General features: G+C 37.4%; 1 protein-coding gene across 5 annotated transcripts in view; it reads left to right on the top strand.

Annotated features, from left to right (window-relative positions):
• The window catches only part of EFCAB3 (EF-hand calcium binding domain 3), a 306,183-nt gene that overhangs the window by 57,280 nt on the left and 236,297 nt on the right, over positions 1 to 12,606 (top strand). For 3 of the 5 annotated variants that reach the window (XM_073883093.1, XM_073883092.1, XM_073883091.1), the window contains exons 16-19: positions 1,815 to 1,868; positions 2,493 to 2,597; positions 6,582 to 6,620; positions 6,831 to 6,896. The exons of the other annotated variants lie outside the window; for them this stretch is intronic. In XM_073883093.1, the coding sequence (XP_073739194.1) occupies positions 1,815 to 1,868; positions 2,493 to 2,597; positions 6,582 to 6,620; positions 6,831 to 6,896 (264 nt within the window). The remainder of the gene's footprint in view (positions 1 to 1,814; positions 1,869 to 2,492; positions 2,598 to 6,581; positions 6,621 to 6,830; positions 6,897 to 12,606) is intronic. 5 annotated transcript variants of the gene reach the window in all.

Below are 12,606 nucleotides of genomic sequence, written 5' to 3'. Positions count from 1 at the left end.
TATTTTTCACTATATACACAGTGATAACATTTGAAGTTATGTAATTTATGCTTATGTTACCTATTCAGTAAATGAATTTAAAAACATATTACATGAAAAGTATGACCCATAAGGGGAAAAAGTGGATGTTAAACCTCATCAAAATGAAAAGCTTTTGCTCTGTGAAAGCAGTGTGGAGATGGTGAAAGACAACCTACAGTCTGAGAGAAAATATTTGCAAATGACACATCTGACAAAGGGCTAATAGCTCTGATTCAAAGGATCCTCAAAACTCAGCAACATAAAATATAAACAGTCCAATTAGAAAATGGGGAAATTATGTGAAAAAATATTTCACCATGGAGGATCTACCGGTATCAAATAAACACATGGAAAGATGCTTGACATCATTAGGCATCAAGGAAATGCAACTTAAAACTACAATGAGATATCACTGCATACCTATCCAAATAGCTAAAATTAAATGGTGACAACACCAAATGTTGATGAGGATGCTAGAGAATCTGGGTCACTCACCCTTCCTGGTGGAAACATAAAGTGATATAATCACTAGAGAAAAAAGTTCCAGTTTTTAAAAAAAAAAACTAAGCATAAAACTACCATAGGACCTAGTAGTTACACCTCTGGGCATTGATCCCAGAGAAATAAAAACTTATGTTTGCACAAAAATCTGTACATGAACATAAGAGCAAAGTCTGGAATCAACCCAGGTACCCTTGAACAGGTAGATGGCTAAACAAACTGTGGTCCATATGTATCATGGAATACTATTCATCAGTAAAAATAAAGTAACTATTTGACTCATGCAACAACTTGGATGAATTTCCAGATAATTATGCAGAACCAAAGAAAGCCAAGCTCAGAGGTTACACACTGTACAATTCCATTTACATAAGATTTTGAAATAATAAAATTTTAGAAATGTAGGGCAATTAGTGCTTGCCAGGATTTAGGGATAGGGGATTGGTGGAGACAGAGGAAGGTGGGGTGGTTACCAAAGGGTCCTTTTGGTGCAGTCAGGATCTTGACTATGGCAGTGCATACATGAACCTTCACACAGACACACAAATCAGTACAAGGAAAACTAATGAAATCTAAATAATGGTGAATTGTATCAATGCCAACATCCTATTTTTTATATTATACTATGGTTTTGTAAGTCTTATCATTAGGGGAAGCTGGGCAAAAATGTACAAGGCATCGCTTTATATTTTTTCTAACAACTTCATATGAACCTACAATTATCCAAATAAAAATTTCAAAAAAATATTAAGTTGAAAATAAAAATCTATTAGTTTCTCAGTATAATAACCACCCCCCCAACTGCTGATGTAAAGGAATTATCTTCAAAGTGATTAAAATTGATCTTGTAATCCAAAAAGGAGGAACTAAATCTGTCTGTGCTTACCATCAGGGAATACCAGATGAGAACACATTACAGGAGAAAATCATTTCTAAAACCCCAATTTCAACATTTTTGAATAGCATATACCAACTTGAAATCCTCTTGTAGGGGTCTTATATAAATAAGAAAGTTCTTCAAAATCTTAGAGCTCAAAAGTAGACCCTGGGCAATAGGTGTCTTTTGAATCTTACCCCTTGACTGTTACAGGTTTGATTTAAGATGAATGAAATCACAGTTATGCTATTGAAGTTATATTTTTCATGTGTCACTTCTTTACACTTCTTCTCAGGAAAAGGGTAAAAGTAGAGAACATTCTTGATATGTCAGTGTTGCTGGAATATTTTCATCTCAGATTATTTCTACGCATCACAGTGTGTTTCTTTTTTATTATTTGCATTTCTTCTTACAGTATATGGAAGAATTGCAATGAAAAAGTTGTTTGATGGATTAAAAGCTTCTGCAGGTCAGTGGGAAGTTATATAAAACCAAGATCAGTAAGCTTTATGTAGTAGTAGTTTTAAATAATATTTTCTATCATTATTTTACTGATTTGTAAATTTTAGCTTTCAACCTTTTCTAATAAAACATTTGCTCCTGATGTCCCATAGTTTGCCTTTTTATATAGTGATTAAAAGTCTAACAACTTCTCAACTTTCTGGAGTTTTTACACTAACAATATTATTCACTTCAACGTTATTAATAGATTGCCAAATTAGGATATATCAAGCAACAAGATAAAGCTTTTTTATTGTCAGTCTTTTAAGCAAATAACATTTCAGAAAAAATATTTAAAATACATTAATACTCTCTAGTAAGATATATAAATGATATTGATATCGTCATTAACCAGATAATTATTCAGATAAAATTTACTCTATTCTGACTCCTTGTCAGATTAGGAAATCATACTTTAGTATCTTTATGTAAATTAGATATATGATCCTTCTTAATTCTCTATAGATGTCTATATCTTATTATATCTTTGAACTTCCACAAATTAGGAAGAAACATTTTTCACATTATTAATTATTATTTGAAATAATTATTCTATAAAATTCTTGAACAGTCACATTTCATATTTTCAAAGGAAAAAAGATGAATGCGCAACATGTACCAGATTTTGTGAGCAATTTGGGTGTTGAGCTAACAGATAAAGAACAAAAGAGGCTGCTGAAGAAGCTTCCAGTTGGTGGTGAGCCATAAAGATACCTTAGTTGCCTTCTAGAGTACTTAGCTTTATAGTACACTGGGAGAAGTTTTTAAAGGTTCTCTTTTAGCTTGAAATAAGACCTATATATACATAGGTCTTAAGTTCTATGGATACCCTTCTGTTCATTTTAACCCAGGCCATCACGGGCAAAACAAATGTTTTATTCTTTAAATTTTTTATTGTTATGTTAATCACCATACGTTACATCTTTAGTTTGTGATGTAGTGTTCCACGATTCATTGTTTGTGCATAACACCCAGTGCTCCACGCAGAACGTGCCCTCCTTAATACCCATCACCAGGCTAACCCATCTCCCCATCCCCCTCCCCTCTAGAACCCTCAGTTTGTTTTTCAGAGCCCATTGTCTCTCATGGTTCATCTCCCCCTTCAATTAACCCCCCTTCATTCCTCCCCTCCTGCTATCTTCTTCTTCTTTCTTTCTTAACATATATCACATTATTTGTTTCAGAGGTACAGATCTGTGATTCAATAGTCTTGCACAATTCACAGCGCTCACCATAGCACATACTCTCCCCAATGTCCATCACTCAGCCACCCCATCCCTCCCACCCCAACTCCAGCAACCCTCAGTTTGTTTCCTGAGATTAAGAATTCCTCATATCAGTGAGGTCATATGATATATGTCTTTCTCTGGTTGACTTATTTCACTCAGCATAACACCCTCCAGTTCCATCCATGTCGTTGCAAATGGCAAGATCTCATTCCTTTTGATGGCTGAATAATATTCCTGTGTGTGTGTGTGTGTGTGTGTGTGTGTGTGTATACACACACACATATACACCACATCTTCTTTATCCATTCATCTGTCGATGGACATCTTGGCTCTTTCCACAGTTTGGCTATTGTGGACATTGCTGCTATAAACATTGGGGCGCACGTACCTCTTCAGATCCCTAAACATTTGTATCTTTGTGGTAAATACCCAGTAGTGCAATTGCTGGATCATATGGTAGCTCTATTTTCAACTTTTTGAGGAACCTCCATACTGTTTTCCAGAGTAGTTGCACCAGCTTGCATTCCCACCAGCAGTGTAGGAGGGTTCCCCTTTCTCTGCATCCCTGCCAACATCTGTCAAAACAAATGTTTTATGTCATCACCTCTAGCCAATGACAAAACTACAAGAAAGAAAATGAAGGAATGTGATCTGGGGAGAGACTTTTAGAAGAATTACACACAAGAGATCAAAGAAGAAAGAAAGTGTAGAGTGCCTGTTAACAGTTTTTGTCAGGTCTTTAGAATTGCATAATTCTCATTGAAAGTTCTCTCATAGTCTCCTTTTTTTTTTTAAAGATTTTATTTATTTGAGAGAGAGAGCATGAGAGGTGGCAGGGTAACAGGGAGATGCAGACTCCCTGCCAAGCAGGGAGCTCGATGCGGGACTCGATCCTGAGACTCCAGGATCATCTGAGCCGAAGGCAGTTGCTTAACCAACTGAGCCACCCAGGAGCCCCTAGTCTCCTTTTTTTTTTTTTAACTGGAGGTTGAAATAAGAACATATTTATTCAGTAAATGAAAACTCTCCCTGTATTTATGGAATATATGTAGCATCTTTCTGACCATCTACATAGTATTTTATCTGACAAGGACTATGCTTTGCATTGTACCTTCTGGGAAGATCTATCAAAATAGATTGTTGGATAATCTGAAGTCTTTCAAAGGTGAGTTAATGAGCAATTTGAGAGTTAACAGTTTAATTTATCTCATTAGAGTTTTAACCAAGCCACCCTTCTATGAATTGATTTTTATTTTTTTTTTTAAAGATTTTATTTATTTGACAGAGAGAGCACAAGCAGAGGGAGTAGCAGGCAGAGAGATAGGGAGAAGCAGGCTTCCCGCCAAGCAGGGAGCCCGATCCAGGGCTCCATCCCAGGACCCTGGGATCATGACCGGAGCCGAAGGCAGACACTTAACAGACTGAGCCACCCAGGCACCCCTAGGAACTGATTTTTAAATGTAGTTTCTTTATTTTAAATGTGGTATTTTATGATAAAATATTTTTAAATCTTTGTAGGTCCCACATTTTCTTATATTTTCCAAAAATTAATCTTGAAAGTATAAGTTGAATTCTAGGTAGATACAGCAAAACATGAAAAGGATGATAGGTAGCTAGTCTGAGGATTAGTTAAGCAAGCAAAGAAAACAAAAATAGTTTCTATTCTCAAAAAGATTGGGCATTGTTTCCTGATAGAATCAAAACCAAAATCATAAATAAATATTCATTATAGTTCCTCTTAAAAGAATATGTTTTTACAAATAATGCAAGATATGTTAAGAAAAAAGAAAAAGAAGAAGATAGCAGGAGGGGAAGAATGAAGGGGAGTAAGTCGGAGGGGGAGAGAAACCATGAGAGACGATGGATTCTGAAAAACAAACTGAGGGTTCTAGAGGGGAGGGGGGTGGGGGGATGGGTTAGCCTGGTGATGGGTATTAAGGAGGGCACGTTCTGCGTGGAGCACTGGGTGTTATGCACAAACAATGAATCATGGAACACTACATCAAGAACTAATGATGTAATGTATGGTGATTAACATAACAATAAAAAATTTTTAAAAAGAATATGTTTTTAGTGAGATTCAGTAAAAAACAAACAAACAAGCAAAAACCTGTAGGCAAAGCCTGTGCCTAGGGTTTGTTTTTGTTTTGCTTTCCCTCTTGCCAGTGCTTAATCCAAAAGAAGAGAAGAGCATAAGGAGAATGAAGGAAAGACTTAGAAGCTCTTCCACTTGATACCTATTGAGGAGTCTTCTGCTACAAGAAGAATGCCTCTTGGCATTCCTAGGCCCTTTAGAAGAGTGGCAGCAGGATTATTTTTTCATTTAATGTGGATTTAACCATGCTGCCCATTTGATAACATCTTGCTCTGTGTCCCTATCAACTAAATCAAGTATCACCTTAGAAATGGGACGATGATAGCCAGAAACTTGTATTGTCAGTCTTTCTGTTCTGTTCCCCAATCTAGCTATTCTTCTCCAGTCTCTAGGCCTCCTGTTTTACAACTTTAATGGTAAATTTTCCTTTTCATGCCCTCCCAGTCTCAGCTCCTGCTTCAATTTCAGAACATTTTTTTAATTTTTTTTCTTTTTCTTTTCTTTTATTATGTTAATCACCATAGATTACCTCATTAGTTTTTCATGTGGTGTTACATGAGTCATTGTTTGCCTATAACACCCAGTGCTCCATGCAGAACATTTTTAACTACAGTCCTCTCTGATACCATGCCAGGGAGTTTAAAAGATAATTACATATTCTTTTATACTAATACAAATAGTTTTCTGTCTTAACAAATTCACCAAAAAAATCTGTGCTCATAAACTATTTTCACAGCATGGATTCACCAGGCTTAAGGGAATGGTCAAGTTCCAGTGGAAATCAGTACAAGTTTTCTGGCAACTGAGGCTTTTTTCAAAATCCTTCTCTATTATAAATTCCATGAGTTGTCTTCATTTTCAGTTGCAAAACCCCTTCATAAATTATTTCGTGTGCATAGTTTCATCATGGTAAAGCTTAAGGTTCTTTAACACAATGTTAAAGTTTGGTACTCATGTTTCAAAGCAATATTAATAGTACTGAAAAATGGATTCTATTTTTCCTTACTCCTAATTTTTTTCATTTTAACATTAAAACGTTTTTAATACAATAGTAACAGAGCACTGATATATGTCTAGTATTTTTTCTTTATTTTTCTTTATTTATTTTTAGAGTGAGAGAGCACATGGCAGGTGGGGGAGGCATAGGGAGAATGAGAGAGAGAATCTTAAGCAGACTCCAAGCCCAGCTCAGAGCCCAACACAGGGCTTGATTTCACAACCCTGAGAACATGACTTGAGCCAAAAAAAGAGTCAGACACTTAACCAACTTAGCCACCCAGGCACCACAATATTTCTAGTCTTTAATGTGCTTTCATATTTTAATGGTTTTTGTCACTGTTTCTGTCTCTTTCCTAAGGAGGGAAGGTTAAAAGAAGTCAAGTCAATACTGTTCTAGGGCGCCTGAGTGGCTCAGTTGGTTAAGTGACTGCCTTCGGCTCAGGTCATGATCCTGGAGTCCCGGGATCGAGTCCCGCATCGGGCTCCCTGCTCACCAGGGAGTCTGCTTCTCCCTCTGACCCTCCCCCCGTCTCATGTGCTTTCTCTCTCATTCTCTCTGTCTCTCAAATAAATAAATAAAATCTTTAAAAAAAAAATACTGTTCTAGAAAACATGGGAATCGAGCTCACAGGAAAGGAGCTTCAGAGTCTAACAGATAACCTATCAGTTGATGGTGAACACTGTAGTCATTACTCTGCCTTTCTGCAGAGCTTTACCTGTGAACGTATACATCAGAATTTTGGAAATAGGATTATTTGTTGCTAAAAAGAAATGCCAGTATCTTAGAGTTGAACGTATTCATAAAGTAAAAAGAAATACTGCCTCATTTTTTAAAATTTAAAGTTAGCAACATATTTTCTTATAGATAACAGAGGAGCCAGGATGTTTGTCTAAGGAATAGTTAGAATGTAGAATAAAAATTTTATGGATTAAGTTTAAAAGTGATCATATGCCTGCTAACTGGTTACTTCATTTCGTAGCTCCTCCAATATTGAAACATTTACTTTTTTTATTTTACATGCTCTCCCTGAGTGATTTTATGAATTCCCACTTTTAACCATTTATTTGAACCATCAAATTTTTTTAAGATTTCATTTCTATATTTGAGAGAAAGCAAGAGACGGAGTATGGGAGAGGAGGGGGAGGGGCAGAGGGAGAAGCAGACTCCCCGCTGAGCAAGGAGCCCAATGTGTGACTTGATCCCAGGACCCTGGGATCATGACCTGAGCCAAAGGCAGATGCTTAACTGACTGAGCCACCCAGGTACCCCTGAACCATCAGATTTTATATTCTTTCCAGTCTTTTCCCCAATCTTCAAGCTATTTTATTCCAAATCTTGTAAGACATTTATATTTAGTCACCCAAAACAGCTGTTCAAACATAATTTTCTTAATCTTGTATATTCCACATCTTCTTAATCTTGTATATTCCACATCTTCTTAAACTGATCCTTTTTTCTACCTCATTGACCCTGCCAAAAACATAGCCACTTAATTACTTTATGCTGCCTATTTAAACCACTAAATATTTCTTTTTTTTATGTTATGTTAATCACCATACATTACATCATTACTTGTTGATGTAGTGTTCCATGATTCATTGTTTGCGTATAACACCCAGTGCTCCATTCAGTACATGCCCTCTTGAATACCCATCACCAGGCTAACCCATCTCACCATCCCCGTCCCCTCTAGAACCCTCAGTATGTTTCTCAGAGTCCACAGTCTCTCATGGTTTGTCTCCCCCTCCGATTTCGCCCCTTCATTTTTCCCTTACTGATATATTCTTCTTTTTTTTTTAACATATAATGTATTATTTGTTTCAGAGGTACAGGTCTGTGATTCAACAGTCTTATACAATTCACAGTGCTCACCATAGCACATACCCTCCCCAATGTCTATCACCCAGCCACCCCATCCCTCCCACCCCCACCACTCCAGCAACACTCAGTTTGTTTCCTGAGATTAAGAATTCCTCATATCAGTGAGGTCATATGATACATGTCTTTCTCTGATTGACTTATTTCGCTCAGCCTAATGCTCTCCAGTTCCATCCACATCATTGCAAATGGCAAGATTTCATCCCTTTTGATGGCTGCATAATATTCCATTCTACGTATATATTACCACATCTTCCTTATGCATTCATCTGTCGATGGACATCTTGGCTCTTTCCATAGTTAGGCTATTGTGGACATTGCTGCTATAAACATTGGTGGGCATGTACCCCACCCCTTCAGATCATGACATTTGTATCTTTGGGGTAAATACCCAGTAGTGCAATGGCTGGGTCGTAGGGTAGCTCTATTTCCAACTTTCTGAGGAACCTCCATACTGTTTACAGAGTGGCTGCACCAGCTTGCATTCCCACCAACAGTGTAGGAGGATTCCCCTTTCTTCGCATCCCTGCCAACATCTGTCGTTTCCTGACTTGTTAATTTTAGCCATTCTGACTGGTGTGAGGTCGTATCTCATTGAGGTTTTGTTTTGGATTTCCCTGATGCTGAGCAATGTTGAGCACTTTTTCATGTGTCTGTTGGCCACCTGGATGTCTTCTTTGGAAAAAGGTCTGTTCATGTCTTCTGCCCATTTCTTGTTTGGATTATTTGTTCCTTGGGTGTTGAGTTTGATAAGTTCTTTATAGAATTTACTGAATTCCTGTATGAGTTCTAGCAGTTTTGGGGTGGAGTCTTTTGGGTTTTCTACATAAAATATCATATCATCTGCAAAGAGTGAGAGTTTGACTTCTTTGCCGATTTCAATGCCTTTGATTTCTTTTTGTTGTCTGATTGCTGTGGCTAGGACTTCTAATACTATGTTGAATAGCAGTGGTGATAGTGGAATCCCTGCCATGTTCCTGACCTTAGGGGGAAAGCTCTCAGTTTTTTCCCATTGAGAATGATATTCGCTGTAGGTTTTTCATAGATGGCTTTTATTTTTTTTTAAGATGTTATTTATTTATTTGAGAGAGAGAGAGAATGAGAGAGAGAGAGCACGAGAGGGAAGAGGGTCAGAGGGAGAAGCAGACTCCCCGCTGAGCAGGGAGCCCGATGTGGGACTCGATCCCAGGACTCCAGGATCATGACCTGAGCCGAAGGCAGTCGCTTAACCAACTGAGCCACCCAGGCGCCCCATAGATGGCTTTAATGATACTGAGGTATGTGCCCTCTATCCCTGTACTCTGAAGAGTTTTGATCAAGAAAGGATGCTGTACTTTGTCAAATGCTTTTTCTGCATCTATTGAGAGGATCATATGGTTCTTGTTCTTTCTTTTATTAATGTATTGTTATCACGTTGATTGATTTGCAGATGTTGAACCAACCTTGCAGCCCAAGAATAAATCCCACTTGGCCGTGGTGAATAATCCTTTTAATGTACTGTTGGATCCTATTGGCTAGTATTTTGGTGAGAATTTTTGCATCCATGTTCATCAAGGATATTGGTCTGTAATTCTCCTTTTTGATGGGGTCTTTGTCTGGTTTTGAGATCAAGGTAATGGTGGCCTCATAAAACGAGTATGGAAGTTTTCCTTCCATTTCTATTTTTTGAAACAGTTTCAGGAGAATAGGTATTAATTCTTCTTTAAATGTCTGATAGAATTCCCCCGGGAAGCCATCTCGCCCTGGGCTTTTGTTTGTTGGGAGAATTTTGATTACTCCTTCAATTTCCTTAGTGGTTATAGGTCTGTTCAGGTTTTCTATTTCTTCCTGGTTCAGTTTTGGTAGTTGATACATTCTCTAGGAATGCATCCATTACTTCCAGATTATCTAATTTGCTGGCATAGAGTTGCTCACAATATGTTCTTATAATTGTTTGCATTTCTTTGGTGTTGGTTGTGATCTCTCCTCTTTCATTCATGATTTTCTTGATTTGGGTCATATCTCTTTTCTTTTTGATAAGTCTGGCCAGGGGCTTATCAATCTTGTTAATTCTTTCAGAGAACCAGCTCCTAGTTTTGTTGATCTGTTCTACTGTTCTTTTGGTTTCTATTTCATTGATTTCTGCTCTGATCTTTACTATTTCTCTTCTCTTGCTGATTTAGGCTTTATTTGCTGTTTTTTCTCTAGCTCCTTTAGGTGTAGGGTTAGGTTGTGTATTTGAGACCTTTCTTGTTTCTTGAGAAAGGCTTGTATTGCTATATACTTTCCTTTCAGGACTGCCTTTGCTGCATTCCAAAGATTTTGAACAGTTGTGTTTTCATTTTCATTGGTTTCCATGAATTTTTTTAATTCTTCTTTAATTTCCTGGTTGACCCATTCATTCTTTAGTAGGATGCTCTTTAGCCTCCATGTATTTGAGTTCTTTCCGACTTTCCTCTTGTGATTGAGTTCTAGTTTCAAAGTATTGTGGTCTGAAAATATGCAGGGAATGATCCCAATCTTTTGGTACCGGTTGAGACCTGATTTGTGACCTAGGATGTGATCAATTCTGGAGAATGTTCCATGGGCACTAGAGAAGAATGTGAATTCCGTTGCTTTGGGATGGAATGTTCTGAATATATCTGTGAAGTCCATTTGGTCCAGTGTGTCATTTAAAGTCTTTATTTCCTTGTTGATCTTTTGCTTAGATGATCTGTCCATTTCAGTGAGGGGGGTGTTAAAGTCCCCCACTATTATTGTATTGTTGTCGATGTGTTTCTTTGCTTTTGTTATTGATTGGCTTATATAACTGGCTGCTCCCACGTTAGGGGCATAGATATTTACAATTGTTAGATCTTCTTGTTGGATCGACCCTTTAAGTAGAATATAGTGTCCTTCCTCATCTCTTATTGTAGTCTTTGATTTAAAATCTAATTTGTCTGATATAAGGATTGCCACCCCAGCTTTCCTTTGGTGTCCATTAGCATGGTAAATTGTTTTCCACCCCCTCACTTTCAATCTGGAGGTGTCTTTGGGTCCAAAATGAATCTCTTGAAGACAGCATATTGATGGGTCTTGTATTTTATCCAAATGATACCCTGTGTCTTTTAATTGGGCATTTAGCCCATTTACATTCAGGGTAACTATTGAAAGATATGAATTTAGTGCCATTGTATTGCCTGTAAGGTGACTATTACTGTATATTGTCTGTGTTCCTTTCTGGTCTATGTTACTTTTAGGCTCTCTCTTTGCTTAGAGGACCCCTTTCAATATTTCTTGGAGGGCTGGTTTCGTGTTTGCAAATTCCTTTAGTTTTTGTTTGTCCTGGAAGCTTTTTATCTCTCATTCTATTTTCAATGACAGCGTAGCTGGATATGGTATTCTTGGCTGCCTATTTTTCTCATTTAGTGCTCTGAAAATATCATGCCAGTCCTTTCTGGCCTGCCAGGTCTCTGTGGATAGGTCTGTTGCCAATCTAATATTTTTACCATTGTAGGTTACATATCTCTTCTCCCGAGCTGCTTTCAGGATTTTCTGTTTGTCTCTGAGACTCGTAAGTTGTCCTATTAGATGTCGGGGTGTTTACCTATTTTTATTGATTTTGAGAGGGGTCCTCTGTTCCTCCTGGATTTTGATGTCTGTTTCCTTCCCCACATTAGGGAAGTTCTCTGCTATTATTTGCTCCAATATACCTTCTGCCCCTCTCTCTCTTTCTTCTTCTTCTGGGATCCCAATTATTCTAATATTGTTTCATCTTGTGGTATTGCTTATCTCTCGAATTCTGCCCTCGTGATCCAGTAGTTGTTTATCTCTCTTTTTCTCAGCTTCTTTATTTTCTATCATTTGGTCTTCTATATCACTGATTCTCTCTTCTGCCTCATTTATCCTAGCATTTAGTGCCCCCATTTTTGATTGCACCTCATCAATAGCCTTTTTGATTTCGACTTGGTTAGATTTTAGTTCTTTTATTTCTCCAGAAAGGGTTTCTCTAATAACTTCCATGCTTTTTTCAAGCCCAGCTAGTATCTTTAAAGTCATGATTCTGAACTCTAGGTCCGACATCGTACTAATGTCCGTATTGAGTAGGTCCCTGGCTGACGGTACTACCTCTTGTTCTTTTTGCTGAGGTGATTTTCTTCGTCTTGTCATTTTGTCCAGAGGAGAATAGATGAATGAGAGAACAAAATGCTAACAGGTTAACAACGTCCCCAGCCAATATACTGTATACAAATCAGAAAAGACCTGAAACCAGGGGAAAAGAAAGGGAAAGAAAGAAAAAAGAAAGAGAAAAAAGAAAAAAAAAAGATAAAAACAAAAACAAAACAATACAAAAATAGCAGAATATGATCAAATATGATCAGGCTAGTGCATAGATCGGTGCCACACACTAGATTTTGGGCGTATTTTGGTCTGTTAGAAAAAAGTGCCTCCTAAAATTTTAAAGGAAGAAAGACATATATGTCCAAAATAAGGGTTGATACAATGAAGGGATGGAAGATGACTGTAAAGATGAAAATTATAAAAG

The sequence above is a fragment of the Callorhinus ursinus genome, unplaced genomic scaffold (genome assembly GCF_003265705.2).
Source record: "Callorhinus ursinus isolate GAN/ISIS: 27379988/994484 unplaced genomic scaffold, GSC_fseal_2.0 scaffold50, whole genome shotgun sequence".
NCBI lineage: Eukaryota > Metazoa > Chordata > Mammalia > Carnivora > Otariidae > Callorhinus > Callorhinus ursinus.
Note: the sequence above shows the minus strand (reverse complement) of the source record. Positions and strands in the feature narration are given on the sequence as shown.